Genomic DNA, 23,142 nt, shown 5'->3' with positions numbered 1-23,142 from the left:
GCATACAAGTATCATCGTGTTAGCCTCATGATATACGAATGCAAAAATGGTAACTTGGCTTAGAAACCTCGCAGTGTTAATAACTATGGAAATGCTTAATGAACAATAAGCTGCGAGGCGGCTCTGTCCCAGTGTGGGGATGTAATGCCAATAAGAAGAAGAATATTCCATTCTCTTCTAGAGCCTTGATCTCATTGCGATAGCCGCGATCCACTGCTCATGATCCGGTCTTTCAAGAGCTTCTTCATAACTCTGAGGATCATCATATTTGACCAAATCTGCTGAGGGGAAATAACTTCACCAGAAAAAGACTGTACGTAACGTAATCCAAATACTTGCCTGGGATTCGGAGCTCCCACTCGCTGTGCCTCGACCCTTGCTGCTGATTAACTGCTTTATCTGATTGCGACGGGAGCTTGGGTAAATCTGGTTTCTTACCACACCATGCTTCTTCTGGTGTCGTCGCTATAGTGATCTCATAGGGCTTCTGCTAGTATGTACTCACCAATAACATTGATGGACGAGTATTGAACGTATTCGAAGCCCTGCTAGTTGATTACCGGCACGGAGGCGGCCTTACTGTTAGCCCACTCGTCAATTTCAAACCGGTACACGTGTCACCCATCCTTACTCAGGGAGTAGAACAGCACGACCGTCAGCCCAATGTCGTCGTTTCTAATCGACTATCCAGGTTCTGTCCGTTGTCGTAAGCAGCGAAAAGAGGCAAGAAAAATGGAGCATTACAAGAAAGAAAAGCCTCCGTTGCGTCAGAATCTGCCCAAAGGAGAAGCCGTACTCGTCCAGGCCAAAGACGCTACGACGTATGCAGCGCTCCTGAAGAAGGTTAGAGAGGATCCGGAGCTGAAGGACTTGGGCGAGAACGTAGTAAAGACCAGGCACACACACACCGGAGAGCTGCTCTCCGAGCTAAAGAAGGACCTTACGGTTGATAGCTCGATTATGCAAGAGCGCATTGCAAAATCGCTGGGCGCAGAGGCGGAAGTTAAATCCCTAACTCCAGAGATGGTAATTATGTGCAGGGATCTAGACGAAATCACGTCGGAAGCGGAGTTCTAGGATGCACTAAAGTTGATGTGGCTGAACTGATAAGAAGGATGGTAACGAATTGTGATGCCGCGAAAACTAGAGCCTAGGAACCAGAGGCTCAGTGCGCTAAGCGCTGCTTGTCTTAGATCCAGGTCCAGGAGGCGGGCACAGAGAGCGATGACGGAACCAGAGAGAGAGGAGCGCAAGGCGGCATTCCAGGAAGCTAGAACCGCATTGAAACGGGCAATCAAGATTGGCAAGTCAGATTGCTACAAAGAGCCATGCCGAGAAGCAGACGCCAATCCCTGGGGTGACGCGTACCGCGTTGTGATGGCGAAGATCAAAGGCCCGTCGACGCCAGCTGAAATGTGCTCAGTTTTGTGAAGGAAATCGTGGAGAGTCTCTTCCCGTAACACGATCCAACTACGTGGCCACCGAAACCGTACGGCGAAGAAGAAGAAGCACTTTCCGATGGTCGGCAAGTGTCCAATGACGAACTGGCGAGATGCGAAGCGCCTGAAAATGAAGAAAGTGACGCAGAGTAAAGGGTTGAGCAATGAAAATGAAAAACGTGCGTATATGGTAAGCGACTACTAACGAATGAAAGAAAATTTATTTTGAGCAGAATAATTGTGAGTTAGTGTGTGTGAGAAAAATAGTTCAATTTGAATTGGCAATGGTGCCACACGGTTGTGTAGCCCATCACTCCTCCTCAACGTTGTCAATTCATCGTCTCTGTTGGCTCCTTCACACAGATAGCAGTACGGTGCCTTTCCAGCTTCACTCGGTCTAACGGCTTCGTCATGAGATCCGCTTCCATGAGCTCAGTTGGTATATAGCGGAGATCGATTGCTCGTTGTTGGTGTAGGTCCTTAGTGTAGGCGTATTTGGTGTCGATGTGTTTAGAACGCCTTTCTAGGCGCTCCGATTCCACGATTCTAATGCACGACTGGTTGTCTTCCCAAACGACAATAGGTGCCTGCTGGTTTTGATGTAAATCGTTGTGCAACTTCCGGTACCACATAAGCTGTTGACAACCGTCCGCCAACGCCACGAACTCCGCCTCTGTCGAGGACAGGGCGACACATGATTGCTTCCGTGTTGCCCAGTCGACAAGACCTCCACCGAACTTTAGCAGGAAACCCGAATTGGATTTCCTATCACCTTCGTCGTCGGCCCAGTCCGCGTCTACGAAGCATTCAATTTTGCCGGATCCAGAGCCCAAATGCAGACGATGGTTTTTGGTAGCCTTCAGATACCGAAGGACTCTCTTTGCTTCGCTCCAATCTCGGTTGGACGGACTAGTGACTCTTCTTCCCAGTAGTGACACAGCGACACTGATGTCCGGCCGAGTATTAACCGCTACGTAGAGCAAACTGCCCACCAAACTGCGGTAAGATGTGTTTGTAAGCAATTGGTCCTCCTCCTTTTGCTTAAGGTACGCGGAGTCGATTGGTACTTTCGATGGTTTTGCTTGTTCGTGTCCAAAGCGCCGAATCAGTCTTTCGATGTAACTTGTCTGGTCGAGGGTGTACATAGTGATCACCGCTTTTTTCAACACGTATTCCGAGGAACTGCTGTAACTCACCGAGGCAGGATAGTTTGAACAGTTTCTGCAGTTGTTGACGTATCTCATCGAATTCTTTGTCTGAGTTGCACACGACGACTATATCGTCAACGTATATGAGTATGTAACTTTGCTTCCCGTTGTGGTTCCGAATATACAGACATGAATCACTTTCCGCTTGCTTGAAGCCCATGGATTTGAACACTCCGTCGATCTTTTTATTCCATGCTCTGGCGGATTGTTTGAGGCCGTAAATGCTGCGCTTAATGTGGCACACCATGCCGTCGTTGCGATCGAAACCGGGAGGCTGTTTCATGTAGATGTCTTCTTGGAGATCCGCATACAGATAAGCGCTTTTGATGTCCAGGTGTTTAACCAACATTCGCTGTTTACTGGCTAGTACGAGGATGGTCCGAAGAGTTGTCTGGCGAACGACGGGCGCAAATACCTCGTCGTAATCTTGGCCGTATTTCTGGGAGAAGCCCTGCGCGACTAGCCTCGCCTTGCGCCGCATTATTCGTTCATTCTCGTCTTCCTTCCGCTTGAACGTCCATTTGCACCCCACCGGCTTGCGCCCTGGGGGTAGGGGAACAAGCTCCCATGTACCGGTCCCCAGAAGAGCTTCAATCTCCTCCTGCATGGCAACCTGCCACACCGCTGCGTCGGCACAATTGACTGCTTCGGAATAGCTTTGCGGTTCGTTGATAGCAGGTTCCACCACGCTGGTGACGTCTCGGAAGCGTTGAGGTGCGATTCCCCTTGTGGAGCGTGTTGATCTTCTTGGTTCATTCGACTCGATGTTATCGTCTTCTCTGAGGAGGGGTGGTTCTGCGTCGCTGAAGCCTTCAAATTCGCCCTCTGAAGGGATCTGCTCCTCAACTGCTGAGTCATACTCTTCATTTTCCGCTTCGAATCGGGATTCTCTTGGGGTACTATTTGGCTGGGAACACATAACATATGTGTAACTCGGGTAGCAAAAGTTGTACCCTTAACTTTTTATTTGTTATACGGAACATCGAAACGCCAGAAGATAGTATAACAGTATTTGATCTAACAAGGGGTCACGCGACTTATATTGTATATCTGAATACGATTCGCGTTGGAATTATACAAAAGATTTTTCCTAGTGGCGTTGGGTGTTTAAGGCTACCTTACACCTCGGGAAAAATTTCGCTCAATATTAATTATTTCATGAAATATTATGTTTTTTATTCGAAAACCGTATCAAATGCTCATTCATTGCTATGAGCATATTTATTATCCGCATTTCTCAAACATTTCCCATGTGTGCCGTCTCTCCCAGTGGTGTGGCAGCGAACCCGAATTTGACTTTTTTCTAACATGTATGTAACCGACTGTTTGTCTTTCAAAAGTCTTCAACACTATGTTTCCTTAAACCACAGATAACCGATGTTGAGGCTAGCATCCCATACGTGTGTAAACATCCGCAACCGTTAATTCAAATGTATTTTAAATTGGGACTGCGTTTGGCAATCGATTGGAGATGGCGCAAGAATCATTGTTATTGAAAACGCAGCCCAATTGCGGCTGTCAAATGCATTGGCTGCGTTCGACGGTTGTAATTCAGCTGCATCCTTATGTACTGCCGCAATCAGTTGAGTAGATGGCAGTAGTGGGCCAACGTATATCAATTCAAAAGTTTACACACACTCTGAAAAATAATATCGTAAGGTTTACGTGAAAACATACATGGATTTTTTCCACAGCACTTTTCACGTAAATGCTACGGGATGATAATATAAGGCAAAACATGTCAAACGTCAACCCATTCCATGGTATGACTAGGTAAATTTTACGTGAAAATACCCTCTGTTTGATTATATTTTCAAATAAATGATAATGGGTTGTTGTGTGCATATTATTATGTAATGTATTATGTTTTATCATACGATATGATGTATCTCTTTAGAATATTAAGAAATAAAGAAAATTCACGAGTTTTCGTTTAAAAGAAAATAAGAACATATTTATTGAAAGAATCATTGGCTAGGAACGAATGGTTGATGCTATTTTGCCTGTTCTTGCATTGAGTGGCACAAACTGAACTCTACCGATTGTATTGATGCGGATCGATCAAGTCTGAGAATGACCAGTGCGGGGAGGATTAACATGGCTGTTTTTGATGCGGATTTGGCGGATGTGAGTGATGTGAGCTGTCGATTTGATTGGTCGACTAGTCTGGTGTGTCTGACTTGGCCAGAATCGTTGCTGTCGCATCAGCTCCGATAGCTCCCTGCTGAGTGCAACATTTCTTCTGTCGCTTCCTGTAATGGCCGCTGGTCATGGAAATTGGCATATACCTGCCGTGTTTCAGCTCCACTCTCGTTGTCTCTCCCCTTCCGCTATTCAGCTAAATTAATTAAAGTTCAACAATAGGTTGATTGTTTTCTTACGCTATAAAATTTTCCACAAATAACGAGAACGGTTGAAGCATCAGTTCAGCCATGTTAAATTTTCACATACAGGAAAATCACGTATTTTTGACAACTGCTGTGATGCATGCTGATTCACGTAATATGAATATGACAGTTTGGTAAACTACATTCAAATATTACATAGAGAGCATATGGTGTTCTGTGATTCATATCTGCCGCACATACAATCATAATTTCGAATAATTTTCCAATTTAAGTGCACATTCACGTACATTTAACGTTGCAATATTTTTGAGTGCAGGATTTTCAATAAAATTTGTTCTAGTTTCAATGTCTGTTATCTGTGGTAATAACCTATTCAAATTACGTGCTTCATGGCATGATAAAGATAATTTGATTTCAATGTTGAATCATCACATTTTCATTTAATATGATATCCAAATTGGAATCATCTCACAGTTGCGATGCTCTCCTGCATTAAGGCTGCCTCACACCTCGGGAAAATTTTCCAGCGGATTTTGAGCCCCGTGTATTTTAAATGGGGCCGGGATTTTGATTTTCCGTGTCCAAATTCCGAAAACATCGCATATGCAAAAATGCATGGGGAAAAAATCCGCGAACCAAATTCCCGAGGTGTGAGGCTACCTTTATGATAAGCGAGTTTGCTTTCGTACGATTGATAATTTATAATGTTGCTTCTAATCTATCTATTTTGTGATTGTTACGCATCGCAGACAAACATTGGTGTATCCCTCGTCATCCTTTCGAAAAAACCGAAGACTGCGTATATAAAGATTCGTTCCCAATGTAGAACAGTTCTAAGGAATATACTTTTCAACACATGTTGAATAAAATCTAGATTTTTACCATGCTAACTCGAAAATATTATATCAATTTTAGAGGAATTTTATTTTCGTATGATAAATAAGTTAAAATGGATAAATGACGAACATTTCATCGAAAATCGCCTGAAAATAGAAGTTTACCCTACAAATAAATCAAATTAGATTTCATCAAATATAAATTGGTTCGTAACAGCATAGGAGAGACCTTCTTTTGGATGCAATCCGTCATTTTTAGAAACAATGTAAAAAATTGATGATAGAAAAATAAATATCATTATACTTTGGCTACAGATCTTGCTCTTTGTAGTCTTGGAAAAAAGTGTTATAATTTTCTGATCATATGATATATATATGGTATTTGTTTACACTTAAAAATGACAGAACGATGTTCCCGTTCCCAATTATAACAGTTTTGGCTCATCGAAAGGGGGTCAACTTTTGGATTGGATTTTGTTCGAAGATCCACTTATGTTATGTGATGCACCTTACCATTTCGACGGGGGAGCGATTTTTTCTCTCCGCTATACTGTTTTGTTGGGGGCTGTAACCCGCGGTGTACTGAGTAGATATCCCCTCTTGCTTGTAGAAGACTCGTAACTGTTTTCCGCTGTTCTCGCCGCCCTGATCAGAGCGGATAGCCTTTGGTTTTCGTCCGAACAGCGTTTTGACGTGCGCGACATACTCCTGAATCTTAGTGATCACTTCCGACTTCTCTTTTAGCAGGTAGAGAACACAGTATCGGCTATGGTCGTCGATCATGGTCATGAAATACCTATAACCACTGACCGACGACACTTCCACCGGACCGCAAACGTCTGTATGCACCAGATCCATTGGTGCCTTCGATTTGGACACTGACTCGCATGGAAAAGGGGTACGTGGGGTCTTACCTTTCAAGCAGCACTCGCATTTTTCGGCGACGTTACATCCGTGGATTGTCAGGCCGTCCACTAAATTGCCCTTCAGCAGACGATCAATCGCTTTCAGATCACGATGTCCGAATCTTCGATGCCAAACGTGATGACAGTCTTTATTGTGGTGACCACCCGCCACCATCACGACGTCCGTGGGTAATTTGATGTGATAAAGTCCATCCTTCAAGCGTGCCACAGCGATAGTGGCATTTTCGCAGAAAATCCGGCAGCCTTCCGCGTCGAAAATAACTGTACTTTGCTTCTAAACTAATGCCGGCACCGACAACAGATTCATTGCAAGGCTTGGAACGTGTAGCGCGTAACTTATGTGCATTTCACGCCGCTTTCCGTCTTCGTCAACGCATTCTAAGACACAGGATCCTTCACCGCACACTTTCGCTTGCTTTCCGTCCGCCAAGTTGGCGAACTTAACCTCACTTTCGCGTATTTCCCGGAAAAACTTTCTGTCTGCCACGGTGTGTCGAGTGTTACCGGAATCTACGACCCACGGCTTGGTTCCACGATCGTTTTCGGATACTCCTTCTACAGCTAGTGCGAATGAAATGGTTTCAGGTATGCTGACGGTTTTTACCTGTGGTTTGGAACCTCCCGAGTCACGAGCAAATCTGCGGCACTCGTTTTGCTTGTGCCCAGCCTTTTTGCAGTAATGGCAAATGATAGGCTTCTTCTTCTTGACAACATGACCAAGTCTTAACGCTGAATTCGAGCCGGTACCATGTCGCTTGGACGCGCGTCAAGTAACTTTCTCTTTACAAGCACCAATGTTAGCTCGTCATCCGAACTACTTTTGAGGGCTGTTGTAAAAGGGTGTCGTAGGAACTGGAAAGACTCCTCAGAATCATCGCGACGGTGAGGTTTCTTCCAGTTCTTGCCCGGCATTGGACAAACGAGAAAACAGCTCCTCCATCTCAAACAGGTGCTCCGTCATATCGTCGCCATCAGTGAAACGCTTATCGCAGATGCGTTTTAACAGCGACACTTTCGAGGTTAGACTCGTTTTCTGGTGGTGGTTTTGCAGCGCCATCCAGGCCTCCTTGGCTGTTCGAGAAGCGCGAACCAGCCCGTGCTGATTATCTTCGATCAGCAGTCCTATCGTAGCCCTTGCTTTCGCATCACCTACTTCCCAATCTTCGTCATCTTCATCTTCTGGCTTTACACCCGGGTGTACGTAGCGCCAGAGCTCTTCACGGATAAGCAGCAGTTCGACCTTGAAACGCCAGGTCGGGTAGTTTCTGTTGCTCAGCTTCTGCAGGGAAAATCGACTCCCTTTCATGGCACTCACGACAAACGACCGAAGAAAAAAAATAAAAATACACGGTTACTACGATTCCGCGACGAACGAACCGCGAGCTCGAATTTATTTTACCGTTTTACGAATGGCGTCACTTTTTCGCCAACGCTAGGCCCATAACCTGACGCAGAGTAAAGGGTTGAGCAGTGAAAATGAAAAACGTGCGTATATGGTAAGCGACTACTAACGAATGAAAGAAAATTTATTTTGAGCAGAATGATTGTGAGTTAGTGTGTGTGAGAAAAATAGTTTAATTTGAATTGGCAATGGTGCCACACGGTTGTGTAGCCCATCAGAAAGCACCAGATGGAATACCAAACGTGGCTCTGAAAGCTGCGATTTTGGCATATTCGGATACGTTCAGAACGGTACTCCTGAAGTGCCTGGACGAGGGTAACTTTCCAGAAATGTAGAAGACCCAAACCAGGAAAGCCGCCGGAAAATCCGACCTCGTACAGGCCTATATGCCTGATAGACACAGTTGGGAAACTTCTGAAGAGGATCATCCTCAACAGGCTGACGAAGTTTATGGGGGGTGAGCGTGGACTGTCAAACATGCAATTTGAATTCCGCAAAGGAGTATCGACAGTGGATGTAGTCCGGACAGTGCTCGAGTGTGCTGAGAAAGCGTCCAAACAGAAGCGAAAAGGAGATCGATACTGAGCAGTGGCTACGATAGACGTAAAGAACGCGCTCAACAGTGCCAGCTTTGCAGCCATTGCCGCTGCGCTGCACAGAATGCGGGTTCCCGAATATCTTTGCCACATCATAAAGAGCTTCTTCGAGAGCAGAGTCCTGGTGTACGACACGAACGAAGGGCAAAAGTCGATGCGAGTTACAGCGGGTGTTCCTCAGGGCTGGACGAATGGAGTTAAGCTACAGATAGGTCACCACAAACCACGAAAACGGATTTCCGGATAAACTGATACGGTTGATCAAGGCGACGATGGATCAGGTGATGTGCGTAGTTCGAGTTTCAGGGGCATTCAGGAGTCCCTTCGAAACCCGTAGAGGGTTACGGCAAGGTGATGGTCTTTCGTGTCTGCTATTCAACATCACTTTGGAGGGAGTAATACGAAGGGCAGTGATTGACACGAGTGGTACGATTTTCACGAAGTCCGTCCAGTTATTTGGTTTCGCCGACGACATTGATATCATGGCACGTAACTTTAGAGGATGGAGGAAGCCTACATCAGACTGAAAAGCGAAGCTAAACGGATTGGACTAGTCATCAACACGTCGAAGACGAAGTACATGATAGGAAGAGGCTCAAGAGAGGTCAATGTAAGCCACCCACCACGAGTTTCTATCGGTGGTGACGAAATCGAGGTGGTTGAAGAATTCGTGTACTTGGGCTCACTGGTGACCGCCGTTAACGATACCAGCAGAGAAATTCGGAGACGCATAGTGGCTGGAAATCGTACGTACTTTGGACTCCGCAAGACGCTCCGATCGAATAGAGTTCGCCGCCGTACCAAACTGACTATCTACAAAACGCTTATAAAACCGGTAGTTCTCTACGGACACGAGACCTGGACGATGCTCGTGGAGGACCAACGCGCACTGGGAGTTTTCGAAAGGAAAGTGTTGCGTACCATCTATGGTGGGGTGCAGTAGGAGGGTACGTGGAGGAGGCGAATGAACCACGAGTTGCATCAGCTGTTGGGAGAACCATCCATCGTTCACACCGCGAAAATCGGAAGACTGCGGTGGGCCGGGCACGTAGCCAGAATGTCGGACATTAATCCGGTGAAAATGGTTCTCGACAACGATCCGACGGGAACAAGAAGGCGAGGTGCACAGCGGGCAAGGTGGATCGATCAGGTGGAGGACGACTTGCGGACCCTCCGCAGACTGCGTGGTTGGCGAAGTGCAGCCATGGACCGAGCTGAATGGAGAAGTCTTTTATGTGCAGCACAGGCCACTCCGGCCTTAGTCTGATGATAAATAAAAATAAAATAGGTCACCACAAAACGAAGGTGCTATTAGTCAGCAACTGCAAGGCGATTTAGCGGATGGATATCATCGTCGGAGGACATGCGATTGCTTCGAAGCAATTACTGAAGCACCTGGGAGTGATGAAGGCAATGATCGCACTAGCGAGGATCATGCCAAACGTTGGCGGTCTGCACGAAGGCGTCTACTAGTTAGTGTCTCGTCATCAATACTGCAGTATGGGGCTCCTGCCTGGAGCAATGTACTGCAAATCAAGCGGAACCGGGAAAAGCTGAAAAGTGTGTTTCGGCAGATGGCCGATACGAGTTGCAAGTGCGTATAGAGCGATATCGTCGGAGGCAGAGTACAGTCCAATCTAGACCGTCTATTCTTGACGATGCTGCAGGTAAATGCATAGAGAGAGCGAGACCACTGAGGGCATGGAGGGCCGTCTCTTGCGGGTGCTGCTAATGAAAATGAACCAGAGAGCGAGGCCTTGACCAGTAATCTGCTGGGCTGCTTCCATCTGTTTACGCCGATGATGAACCAGAGAAAGTGAGGCCACTGCGGGGCTGGATTGCCGTCTCTTTTAGCAGTTGGTCCCTTGACCGGTAATTTGCTGGGCTGCTTCCGTCTATGCAGTATGCGTTATCACCGGGATAGTACCCATTTGCATCACCCTGGTGGAAGACATCGAGACAGCAGGAGTGGGACAGTACGGAGAAAGGAAGATGAAACCACCAGCTCATTCCAAATCTGTCGAGGTGGATGAACAGTGAACCAGAAGTCTTCTGCCAACCGGAATCGTCGGACCGACCTCGGCACTCGAACAGCCAACCTGCTGAAGAAAGAAGGAGAAAGCGCTTCGGGTATGTAGTGCACCCGAAAACGAAGTCAGTGCAATGCGGAAAGCGCCCTCTGCGATTGCCGCCGATAGTAGGGGCACCATCAGTGCGTAAGTTTCCTTCACCGGAACTGGTGGACCACCTTCGACGCCGGGGGAGTCAGGAAGTTTGGTGCATGACCGTCGAGGGATCGAGACAACGTTGCGGTGGAGCAGTGGATCAGTCAGCCAGTCGGCGAACTAGCATAAGCTAGGGGCCGGAATTTTAGAAGAAGTCCATGAGCACAGCCCCACAACCCCCTCGTATACTTAGTATACGAGAAAGGCAAAAGGAAAAATCATTCTAAAAACCGATTTGTTTTGTAACTAAATTGTGTACAAATAAAAATGTATCAGATAATTGATCAATTTTTGACGAAACAAAACTCGCCGGTCAGCTGGTTTAATGTAAATAAACTTTATTCGGTGTTGATAGCAGAAGAGAAGCATCACGCCAGACACTCATTATCATTGCATTCATAATTGGTGCTTCGTTTATAGCTGCGCTGATAAATACTACGTTATCGTTATCAAATTTCTATTACTCAAAATTTTGAATACGCCAACACCAGATAGCAAATCATTATTCTCCCAACCAGCAATGGTGCAGTACATCGCCAAAAAGTGGATCTACGCCCGTACCTTCGAAGGCGTTCCTAAGCCGGACGACTTTCGTCTCGAAGAGGAAGTTTTGCCCGAGATTCAAGATGGAGGTAATTTCACCCCTCATATCAGGACGCTTATGATTATGATAAACTATTCTCTTTCGACAGAGTTCCTTGCCAAGGCGGAGTTCCTGAGCGTGGATCCTTACATGCGCATCCACATACATTTGTACCCGGTCGAAATAGTGATGATCGGTGGTCAGATTGCGCAGGTACTCGATAGCAAACATCCGGACTTTCCCGTTGGGGCGTACGTGTTCGGTCAGTTTGGATGGCGAACCTATACCATCTGTAATCCGGCCGAGATCGAAACGAAGAAGCCGTACGTGTTGCCCGATTTTGGTCCAACGTTGCCACGTTCGCTGGGTTTCGGGGTGCTGGGAATGGTTGGGAATTCGGCGTATTTTGGATTTTTGGAGGTTTGTCGCCCTACGGAGGGGAAAACCGTTGTGGTCAGTGGGGCGGCTGGAGCTGTTGGAAACATTGTGGGACAGATTGCAAAGATTAAAGGTTGTCACGTGGTGGGAATAACCGGCTCGGACGAGAAGTGCCAATGGTTGAAGGAAATCGGTTTCGACGCTGCAATCAATTATAAGATGGCGGACGTAGAAAAAGAGTTGCAGCAGGCTGCTCCCGAGGGAGTGGATTTCTATTTTGATAACGTCGGTGGTCAGACAGCGGCAACTGTGCGAAAACAAATAAACCTACGGGGAAGAATAGCAGTTTGTGGAACGATCTCCATGTATAACGGCAATCCAGCGCAGGTTGCGGACCCACAGAGAGATTTCGTTGGGAAGCAGCTGGTTCAGGAGGGATTCAGTGTTTATCGCTGGACGGACAGGTGGTTCGAGGGAATTAACCAAAACCTGAAGTGGATCCAAGAGGGCAAGATCAAGTATCGGGAAACGATCACCGAAGGCTTTGAGAATATGCCAAATGCATTTATTGATATGCTGAAGGGAGGAAACGTTGGTAAGGCTATTGTCAAAGTTTAACAAAAAAACTTTTGAAAATTCATTAAATTGATCTAATCCGATATTTTTAAATGAAAGTTCACACCTCTTCTTCCCTACCAATTTCACCCTCATACGAGTGATCCTGAGCTACTCTTTTCCTGCTGTGCCCAGCCATGCCACTCGTTTCACTGGTATGATACCGCTGGCAGTGGATCTTTAGTGATTCCTTCTTGCCAAACTTCTTCGGGCACTGATCGCACCGAATCAACTCCACACCGTTATGATCTTGCGCTTGGTGTTGGAATAGAAAAACTTTCTTCTTGAACGCCATTCCACATTCTTTACAACCATACGGCTTGTAGTCTTCGTGTACTTTAAGATGCATCCTCAGTGAATGTTTACTTTTGAATGATTTGCTGCAAACGGCACACACCGATGGCGGAACCTCGTGGATTTTGGCATGTTCGTGGAGCTCCCTTCTGGTCATAAACTCTTTGTTGCAGCACCGGTAGACATAGCCTCGCTCTTCGATCTCCTCTCCGTGCATCTTCGCACGATGATTGTCAAAGAGGAAACTATTCTTGAATACCTCGTCACAAGATGGACACGTGTACGTGCGTCGATAATCGTAATGCGTCTGCTGATGCTTCTTCAACGACTCCACGCTATCAAGAACTTTACCACACTTGCGACAAATGTAGCTATCTTCATTGCATTCACTTTTGTGCTCTATAAGCTGGTCCATACAGGAGAATCGCTTCGAGCAACAAAGGCAAATACATGGAACGTGTCCACTGAGGTTTATCACCGTATCCGCGTCGAAACGTTTATACTTCTTTGGTAAAACCTCTGCCTCAGGCTCTCCTACCACCTCATTTTGACTAACATCACCACAGGTCACCATTGGATTCGCAGTCGACACTGGTGTGGGGGCAGCCTTCTTGATGGCAATGGAGGTCCCCTTTAGCTTCTCCAACGCTAGCCCAACTGGGTCCGTTTCGTAGGTTAAGTATTGAAATGGGGTGTCTTCCTGCAGATATTCAATATTTAAATAGTCCTCTTCATCTGAACCATACTTTTGCCTCAATTTCTTATCCACAAGTCTCGCTTTCTCCCCGAACGAATATGCTGCACACAGCGCATATTGACACTTTCGGCAGATCCGCTTTGGAAGACGATCGTCTGGTTCAATCTGGAAGAAAAAACATCGTGTTTACTGGTAAAAGCATAGTGATTCGGTATTGATAGAATTCGAGAGTGCAACATACCGAAAGATAGAAGCACTTTTCCGCCTTCTGGGCCAGTCCGTGCTTGAAGAGGTCTATCGTTGCATTGCCGGTAATTCCGCAGAAACGACACTCGATGGGCCGATTTTCGAAAGGTACCTTATAAGTACTCATTGCTGAATATTAAATTACTTCGCAATTGACGCAAATAAATGATTTGTTATTATTAATATTATTAATATTTCAACCCAAACAAAAGTTCATCAAATTCCTTCTAGCACAAACAAAATATCGCGAAAAACCGGGAGAAAAGAAACGAAAACAACAAAATTGAAATTTTTTATGACTTGTCAAATGACAGCTGAAACCGATCGAATCTATAAAAATTTGCAAGACCTTTTCGCTCACATAAATATTTCTCGGGAACTTTTTCAAATCGGCGTATGTAACATTTTGATCAAGCTGAGAAAATGAGCTTGGAAGTTTTCAGATTTCATTTTTATTCCTATTTAGAAACTAATCATTTTTATTGCAATTGAATACACCTCAACAATACATTATGAAAAGGTTCATCGTCACTGACTCTGAAATCAGCAATGCGTGTGAACATTCCTGTTATTTTGATAAAAATATATGTTACAACGTTCTGCAGCAGATAAATCACATACGTCGTTTTGATACGTCAGCATGACCGAGGTCATGCTACTTTCGTCGAAATGTTACGCTGCTCCGTACGCTGCATTGTTGATACGTCGAAATGTTGCGTCAAGTTGAAACGTTTCACGCACATGCGACAAAAAAATTGCAACACTTACAACACGACGTAACAACATTTGCTGCAGAAAAACAACGTAAAATGTTTTTCTTAACGAAAATCAGAATATTTAAGCAACATGCTTAATTTTGAAATCAGTGATGAAAAAGTACAAGCAGACGCACGTTTTAAACTATTTAGTTGTTTGAAAAAACTTTTTAAAGTACATTTTCTGCTTAGCGGTGTATGTGCAATATTTTCAACAATGATGTTACACCGTTATAACACATTTTCATGTAGCTTTGAAGATATACACATTTTTAGATGAATTTTATACCATATGCTGTTGAAAACGGGTTTGTTTACAATTTGCGACATACGCCGTTTTGAAAAAGTACCCGAGATTTACAAAAGTCAAGCTCTATCTGGAATAAGGGCGAATGTCGCAAGAGAGAATTCTAGGGTGCTTTGAGAATAGGTCGTATGTGCAAAAGAGAGTCTCTCTTTGCCTCCATTCTCTTTCGATTATTACAGATCTATAATAAAGTTTACTTCAGATTTCTTGGCAGATATCTAAAGATTATAGCTTTGTCTAGCGTTCTGAAGTGCAAATGTGGCAAAATATGCAAAACTAGCTTATGTACAAGCGAAAGAGAGCGTGAACAAAGAGAGCCTCTCTTTTGCACATACGACCTATTCTCAAAGCAATCTAGAATTCTCTTCGCCGACTTCCCCTCTTGTAAATTAAAGTGACAAGCAGATAATTTCGTTGCGGTTTTTCCCCTCAGAATGAAAGAAAACAATGAAAACTTGCATTCTGAGGTGATAAACCGCGAAGAAATCCACTGTTTGTCACTTTTATTTAAAAGAGGGGAAGTCGACGAAGAGAATCCTCTCTTGCGACATTCGCCCTTTTACCAGATAGAGCTTGAAGTATTTATGTGCAGGTGCGTCCCATGCATGGGCCTTTTCACGAGACGTTTAAAAACAGCTGATTTCATCGTCAATTGACAGTTCTTCTATGAAAGTGACAGCTTCGGACTTGCAGGCCTGTTCAGCGGTTGTAAACAGTGCAGTCTCGGCAGTGTCACATGAAAAGGCCTATAGGGCACTGCACGGGACAAGGGGCACGACACTTCCGCTTTTATAGAAAAAATCACAAAAAACTCATCAAACTATTTTTGATTTTCAAATATCCTATCAAATTCATCTAAGCGTGCATTATCATCATCTATTTCTTTGATATCTGTTTCTACTCTTTAAAATCCCATCCAAGCATATGTCAATTTTGGCAAAAGGCCTTTTCATGAGACGTTTAAAGACAACTGAGTTTGACAGGGCATGAAATAATGGTGAATTGATACAAAAGAGATACACAAAAACAAACAAGAATCTTTAATGAATCCAACCAACTGTGCAGGAACCGAGACAGGAACCAGGACAGGAACACCCGAGGGGGATGCAGACCATTTCGTTCTTGCTTCGGTTTCTATACCATTCGTTAAATTTACGGCATGATACATTTTCAAGTACATTTCTTCACAATGCCCCATAGATCATCATCCATCATTCACCATCATCCGCACGATGCATTCAAATTGTTTTAAATGCACAGCTCTGCGAATAAACAGTGTTCATCAAGCTCTCCCCGATCAATGGTCGGAAACGGCACAGGGGCCGGATCATCTAGGAATATCATAATATTGATCAGGAGCGAGAAGATCGGTGACGATGATGCATATAACCTCGATAACTTGTTGGGCAAAAATCTGTAAAGGTTATTGTATAGAATAATAACAAAACAAAACCAAGGATACTATATATGTTTGCTTGTCATTTGTCTTTACCATCTCCCTTTTGACCATCATTCTGACAGCATCTTGACAATATGCCACACGGAAATATCCCGAAATATCCGTATCCAAGCATTTCTAATCTCATGAAAGAAAGCCAACTCATGATATTCTTATCTAAGACACTGAAAGTAATGTTTGGAACAAATATTATCTAAAAACCGATGAAAAGTACGGGTACTTTTTTGTGAATTGGCTTGTGTCGTCCCCCTTGGGTAGTCCTACTGATTTTTGACTCACCTACCGATTCACAGACGAAAGATCGAAAACTACAGATTTCTCAAAATTCCTACTGAGAACTACCGATTTTTAACTTGCCAACCAAAGGCACGGTAAACAAAGTAATCTTTCTCATAATAATTATCAGAATATTTCAATCTCCAGTTGTCGCATTTACCTTAATTTTGTTTAATTATCCAAGTAACCATTAAGCCGTTAAAATCGACTTTATTTCGGCTCTATAGTGTTGGAGAGCGCGCAACAGTGGACAACAAACGTACAGCGGACCGATAAAGCGAAGCGGTAACGTCGGAACGGAAGAAATAAAACAACCACTCAGTTGGACTTTACACGAACGAATACAATTCCTACACACAAAAAAAATCGTTGGTAAAATTAAAAGAAACGTTGGTAAAATCAAGGGGGACGACACAAGCCAATTCACAAAAAAGTACCCGTACTTTTCATCGGTTTTTAGATAATATTTGTTCCAAACATTACTTTCAGTGTCTTAGATAAGAATATCATGAGTTGGCTTTCTTTCATGAGATTAGAAATGCTTGGATACGGATATTTCGGGATATTTCCGTGGCATATTGTCAAGATGCTGTCAAGAATGATGGTCAAAGGAGATGGTAAGACAAATGACAAGCAAACATATATAGTATCCTTGGTTTTGTTTTGTTATTCTATACAATAACCTTTACAGATTTTTGCCCAACAATTATCGAGGTTATATGCATCATCGTCACCGATCTTCTCGCTCCTGATCAATATTATGATATTCTAGATGATCCGGCCCTGTGCCGATTTCCGACCATTGATCAGGGAGGCTTGATGAACACTGTTTATTCGCAGAGCTGTGCATTTAAAACAATTTGAATGCATCGTGCGGATGATGGTGAATGATGGATGATGATCTACGGGGCATTGTGAAGAAATGTACTTGAAAATGTATCATGCCGTAAATTTAACGAATGGTATAGAAACCGAAGCAGAACGAAATGGCTGCATCCCCTCAGGTGTTCCTGTCCTGGTTCCTGTCTCGGTTCCTGCACAGTTGGTTGATTCATTAAAGATTCTTGTTTGTTTTTAGTATCTCTTTGTATCAATTCACCATTATTTCATGCCTATCAAACTCAGTTGTCTTTAAACGTCTCATGAAAAGGCCTTTTGCCAAAATTGACATATGCTTGGATGGGATTTTAAAGAGTAGAAACAGATATCAAAGAAATAGATGATGATAATGCACGCTTAGATGAATTTGATAGGATATTTGAAAATCAAAAATAGTTTGATGAGTTTTTTGTGATTTTTTCTATAAAAGCGGAAGTGTCGTGCCCCTTGGGTAAAATTAAGAAAATGAGTTAGTGATTTTCAGTAGAAAGTACAGGATTGTTGAATCTACCAATGCAAAAATTGTCACTTCGGTGAGCACTTTGACAAGAGCGGACTTTTCAAAATAACACTTTTCCCTCAAAACTAAATGTGTGTATTACTATTGAAAATAACATTTTCCTCTCGAAGCTAAATGTGTATTTTACTTTCAAAATAACAATTTGCTCTCAAAACAAAACATGAATTTTACATTGAAATTGACAGTAATATTTTGAAATGATTGTGTGCTTTCAATTTCATTCTTTTCGATTTATTTATTATTTCATCTTATATATTTATTTAAAATATTTATATTCATTTTAATTTCTCCTCCGTATTAGCTGCTTCATAGAACAGGTCCTCAATTGCTGGAAGATGCCGTTGATGACGATTGACGAGTTGTTACCGCTGGCGTTTACCCCAAATGTCAATCTCGCAACTGCATCGCGCATCGCAACTTTTCCGGAATAGGCTGTATCTGAAATCATACATTATATTGTATAATATTATAAGTTGCATCGATGAAAGACATTCTCTTACCCGAATAGACGCTGTTGTTCGACCTTCCTCTGCATCAGTAGCTGATTCCTGCACTCTTTTTGACCATACTGGCCAGGAAACTGTTGTATGATTTATTCACTAAAAGTATACGGGGCTAGCTGTCTAACCCAGCCGTTCCGCTACGCAGGGGGGTTTAGTGTTCCACTAGAACCACGTCCTATCAGGTCACACCTCATCGGTTTTCCTGCGAGTGATCTCTTTCATCAATGCTTTTTGTTCCGTCTTCCGTTTCCGTCATCCTTCTTCCTCTTCAGCTATTCGGTGATGTATTTCACTATGATATATAAAAACCACTGCCCTAAAAACATATCTTTTTGTAAAACAAATAATTTCGTGTATATAAAAGTTGCTTACCTTCAGGGAATTTCAATGGCAATTGATTAACAGTTTGACATTTATCTCGATGCACCAAATCGTTGAATGTTTCACAAAGTGTTACTCGTGGCCTGCAGCTTATTTGTGTGGCCTGCAGCTCCGGATCGGTGAGCAGCGACTGAGATCTTGTTATTTAATTGGTGCGGTCCGGTTAAAAACTATCCGTCGTTTCACTTTGACGATTTTTACATCGGATTATTACTCCATTACTTTCTACATCATGATGCCGTTTCTCCCGTTTTAAACCTTCTGCCAGAGATAATAACGTATCGGCTACATGATGACGGTGGCCAAAGGAACGCGCACTTTAATTTACCGGAGAAAAAATGACGAATTTCGGCAGCAGCATCAAAATCAAAACAGACAACATGTTTCGAATTTCGATGAGAAAGCGGGAACGATTTGACAGCTGGTTTTAATTTCTTGCTAGTGTTGCCAATCTTCAAGTAAAGTTGAATAGTATTTGAAAATTTTTAAATTGTCGTTTGAAAATTTTTCGCTTTAAAAATTACAATGTTTTGATTGAAAAATAATTTTCATATTATGAGTTTTACTCTCACAGTAAATGTTTCGTTATTCAAAATTACCAAAACTGAGCAACTTTTGAAATGAGAGCGCTTTTTTCTCAATAACACAATTTTTTTTTTCTCTGTGTATTTATTTACATTCGATGACATAAACATTCGATAATACAATCATAGTACATCCATAATGCCTACATACAGTTGTCTCGAACACGAGGGGTGACGATTGCACGCTTAATTTAATTTCAACACCCCTCCTCAAGTCGACAACCCGAGAATCACAGACAATTATCACAGATCATGTAGCAAAAATACAAAAATACACGTACTTTAACTCTGAACAAAAGATATTTTAGTTACTAGATAAAGATTGTCGCTGTCGTCGCTGTCCGGAACATCTTTTGCTGGCGAGGATAGGGGAGCTAAATGTCAAAGAAGGAAAATCCATACGATTTGACAGGTATGTACCACACATGTTTCGGACAGCAGAACAAAGGGAACAGTAGCGACAATCTTTATCTAGTAACTAAAATATCTTTTCTCTGAACACTTGATCTTCAAGCTTAAGTCAAATTAATCACAAAACAAAACAAAAAATTTGTCCCAGCAAAGCTGAATCTTCTTCTTTCACATATCTTCCATTTCTAAATTATTAGCCCCTCCAGGCCCCTCCTAGCTGCAAGCTTCGTCAATCCGCATAAAACGCCTTTTCTCAGCAACCGATGATTCCTCATTCGTCATTTTGTTTCAGTTTTGTCTTCATCGTTTTATTACACTTCTCCAATCACTATTCATCGCCATTTCTTCCGCTCGCTGTGATATACACACTAAATCGAGATGAAATTCATTGTGTATTACACTGGTACAACACATCCAACACATATTGTTTTCTGTCGTAGAACGCGACGGCCATTACCGTGCCACTTTTCGTAATTTCTGCTTTATTTCCAATGAAACTGACTTTCATACCCGTTCTCGCTACACGGTTCACAGAGAACAAATTACAGCTGAGATTGGGTACGTACAGCACATTTTTCGCTTCACATTTCTGTCTCACGTTGCCAACAGCTGAGTGCACTACTACATCGCCACAGTATTTCGCCAACAACTTTTCACCGCTCGCTACCACCACTTCCACGGGCCGCTCCAGACGCCGCATCGTGCTGAAGTACTTTCGGTCGTCCATGTGGTCCGTCGCTCCAGAGTCCAAGAACCACTGCATTTTCACTCCTTCTTCTTCCTTTTCTTTGGATGCCATGAAGGCCACATCAACACGATCCGAGGATTGCTTGTCTTCAACCGCTATGTCTGCTCTACGATTTTGATACTTGCTCTGGTATTTAACTCTTCCATAACCACCGGGATCCGATTCCAGCGACACTTTCACACGGCAATCGGCTGCCACGACGGTGGCAGTGTCAACAATAAATGACAAACCGCGTCGGAGTCTTCTACAGCCGCACCACTTTCCTTCAACTCCCGAATCAACCGATCAAACTTCAGTAGGTGTTCCGACAAACTATCACTCGCATCCTCCACATACTTTAATGTGAGGAGCTGCTTCCGGATAAACAATTTCCCGGCAACACCGCGATGCTCAAACACCGCTTTTAGCGTGTCCCATATTTTCTTCGGTGTCGCACAGTCTTTCAAAGTTCAAGCTGGCTGTCAGCAATCGCCTGAATTATCACAGCTTTACACTTTTTCTCCGCGGCTCTTCGTTCCACCATTTTCTTTTTCTTCTCCGACTTTACACTAGCGGAATCGTCCGCCACCAATTTAAACTCGTCGATCTCACTCATCTCCCGGTGGAGGCAATCCAGCAGATCGAACGTGTCGAGAACGGTTTCCATCCGGAACCTCCAGTTGTGGAAGCCGGACCCGTCGAACGCGGCGATTTTCACTTTATCGTCCATAGCTGGGCCAATAACCTGTTGGAGAGCGCGCAACAGTGGACAACAAACGTACAGCGGACCGATAAAGCGAAGCGGTAACGTCGAAACGGAAGAAATAAAACAACCACTCAGTTGGACTTTACACGAACGAATACAATTCCTATTTATTTACATTCGATGACATAAACATTCGATAATACAATCATAGTACATCCATAATGCCTACATACAGTTGTCTCGAACACGAGGGGTGACGATTGCACGCTTAATTTAATTTCAACATATAGTCGCACTGAAATCCTGTCAACAGTGCTAATAAGACTTACAATATTCTTTAGTGCTGCTCAAGAGCCGCTTTTGGCGAATTATTTGGCTGATTTAGTGCTTGCCCCTACCAATTTTTCCACGCCTATGCCGAAATGTCAAATTTTTTAGACGAGTTGAAACGGAACGAAGAAAAACGAGTTTATACAATCCCATTGAATTCCACCACTTAATTGTATCTTGACAGATACGTATTTCGACCTCAAAAGTAAGGCCGTCTTCAGTGTCTCGTACTTGACTCGACTTAGTCGACAAGTCGAGTCAAGTACGAGACACTGAAGAATTGAATCTGAGAAACAAACGTTTTCTCAGAAGGCTATTTTGGATTCATCTTTATATCAGTTTAGATTCATATACTTGAAACTGTCATATTGTTTAGTTTTATTTTCTGCGGATTCGAACCTCAAATAAATCGGACGATATTTTTTTTGTAAGTGCATTGGTGTATGGCAAACAGACCAATCCGCTTTATGGAACGTACACACGGTCAAGCAGTTTGACCAACATTGACTCCACCTCCCGTTTATTCAAACATCCATCAAGTTTTGCCAACAGCGGCACGAACAATCAGTTTATTCGACCAACAATATCACACACGAACGACCGAAGCGCCAACTTGAGCACCAACCATCAAAAAATATATGGAGGTTTGTGCAACTTCACTACAAATGCTCAAAGATGTTCGGCGAACCTTGACTCCACCCCCGACAACTCAAACCAAAATCGAACCGTTTTAATTTTTTCCAACCGAGCCGCCAACTGTCAAATGGTTGTTCGAACAACTTCACACACGTGCAAACAAAGCAGCAACCGAAGCGTTTTCTTGGGGGCGGAGTCAATGTTCATCAAACTGCTTGACTGATGTGTACGTCGCATTACAAATCGTCGGGGTTCTGCCAATGAAAATTTTCCTATTTTTTTACCCAACTTGTTGTAGCAGATTCAATTGATCACAAATCTCATCGGACATCGCACAACGCCATTACTGAGGATGTCATACAAAAAATGTACGTATGAATTAACATGGAATCATTTCCGTTTTCCAAAACAAAATATCACAATTCAATCGAAAAGCCGCTTAGTAAGATTTGGCCGAACCCCGACCAAATGTGCAACTTTTCTGGACAGCAGCATTGGCAATAATTATATTGAAATAGATTTCAAATATAAAAAGAACACTGCTGGGCAAACTATGCAATTTCTAGACCAACATTTGAAAAGGGCGTAACAGCCAAAATTTATTCCTTCTGATTCTTTGTATATATTTTGAAAGAGGTTATATGAAATAAGGCCAAGTGCGCCTTAATTATGTCATTTCTTATGATTTGATACTTTACCGATAACTACCGATTTTTCTACAGTCAAGCTACCGATTTATCAAATTATAATCTGGCCACTCTGATCGAAGGATGTTAAAATTGAATTTATTTACTTTTCATTGTAGGCCCTAATCAATTGTTAAGCGAGAGTTGCACCATCGAAGAGTGTTTAGAAGCTGTCACACGAAAAGCCTA

At 43.3% G+C, this 23,142-nt stretch overlaps 4 protein-coding genes and 1 long non-coding RNA gene across 5 annotated transcripts; 1 reads left to right on the top strand and 4 right to left on the bottom strand.

The window, feature by feature from the left end:
• Positions 1 to 7,628: 7,628 nt before the first annotated feature.
• On the bottom strand, positions 7,629 to 8,063 carry LOC134202975 (uncharacterized). The gene has a single exon (XM_062677975.1). It carries the CDS (start codon positions 8,061 to 8,063, stop codon positions 7,629 to 7,631), a length of 435 nt encoding a protein of 144 aa, XP_062533959.1.
• A 2,794-nt stretch (positions 8,064 to 10,857) lies between these two features.
• LOC134202981 (prostaglandin reductase 1-like) lies at positions 10,858 to 12,559 on the top strand. Its single transcript, XM_062677981.1, has 2 exons — positions 10,858 to 11,612; positions 11,673 to 12,559. The coding sequence occupies exons 1-2, from the start codon at positions 11,501 to 11,503 to the stop codon at positions 12,557 to 12,559; spliced, it is 999 nt and encodes a 332-aa protein (XP_062533965.1). The 5' UTR covers positions 10,858 to 11,500.
• LOC134202980 (zinc finger protein 700-like) lies at positions 12,505 to 14,045 on the bottom strand. Its single transcript, XM_062677980.1, has 2 exons — positions 13,789 to 14,045; positions 12,505 to 13,712 (listed from the first exon to the last, which is right to left on the bottom strand). The coding sequence occupies exons 1-2, from the start codon at positions 13,918 to 13,920 to the stop codon at positions 12,618 to 12,620; spliced, it is 1,227 nt and encodes a 408-aa protein (XP_062533964.1). The 5' UTR covers positions 13,921 to 14,045; the 3' UTR covers positions 12,505 to 12,617.
• Positions 14,046 to 18,179: 4,134 nt separating this feature from the next.
• LOC134202971 (uncharacterized) lies at positions 18,180 to 19,336 on the bottom strand. The gene is made up of 3 exons (XR_009977393.1): positions 18,865 to 19,336; positions 18,490 to 18,808; positions 18,180 to 18,427 (listed from the first exon to the last, which is right to left on the bottom strand). It is a non-coding gene; the product is annotated as an uncharacterized LOC134202971 (long non-coding RNA).
• An 818-nt stretch (positions 19,337 to 20,154) lies between these two features.
• LOC134202974 (uncharacterized) lies at positions 20,155 to 21,325 on the bottom strand. The gene is made up of 2 exons (XM_062677974.1): positions 21,109 to 21,325; positions 20,155 to 20,885 (listed from the first exon to the last, which is right to left on the bottom strand). The coding sequence occupies exons 1-2, from the start codon at positions 21,323 to 21,325 to the stop codon at positions 20,254 to 20,256; spliced, it is 849 nt and encodes a 282-aa protein (XP_062533958.1). The 3' UTR covers positions 20,155 to 20,253.
• Between the last annotated feature and the right edge of the window lie 1,817 nt (positions 21,326 to 23,142).

Source organism: Armigeres subalbatus, unplaced genomic scaffold (assembly GCF_024139115.2).
Source record: "Armigeres subalbatus isolate Guangzhou_Male unplaced genomic scaffold, GZ_Asu_2 Contig1547, whole genome shotgun sequence".
Taxonomy (NCBI): Eukaryota; Metazoa; Arthropoda; class Insecta; order Diptera; family Culicidae; genus Armigeres; species Armigeres subalbatus.
The sequence above is the reverse complement of the archived record's forward strand: the minus strand, read 5'-3'. Positions and strand labels throughout refer to the sequence as shown.

Bases quoted from the DNA above. Each gene is read 5' to 3' on its own strand.
- LOC134202975 (XM_062677975.1), bottom strand. From the start codon at position 8,063: ATGAAAGGGAGTCGATTTTCCCTGCAGAAGCTGAGCAACAGAAACTAC.
- LOC134202981 (XM_062677981.1), top strand. From the start codon at position 11,501: ATGGTGCAGTACATCGCCAAAAAGTGGATCTACGCCCGTACCTTCGAA. The intron at 11,613-11,672 runs GTAATTTCACCC...CTCTTTCGACAG, and splicing joins GCCCGAGATTCAAGATGGAG to AGTTCCTTGCCAAGGCGGAG.
- LOC134202980 (XM_062677980.1), bottom strand. From the start codon at position 13,920: ATGAGTACTTATAAGGTACCTTTCGAAAATCGGCCCATCGAGTGTCGT. The intron at 13,713-13,788 runs GTATGTTGCACT...TTTTTCTTCCAG, and splicing joins AAAAGTGCTTCTATCTTTCG to ATTGAACCAGACGATCGTCT.
- LOC134202974 (XM_062677974.1), bottom strand. From the start codon at position 21,325: ATGGACGATAAAGTGAAAATCGCCGCGTTCGACGGGTCCGGCTTCCAC. The intron at 20,886-21,108 runs GTAAAGCTGTGA...TTGATTCGGGAG, and splicing joins AAGAGCCGCGGAGAAAAAGT to TTGAAGGAAAGTGGTGCGGC.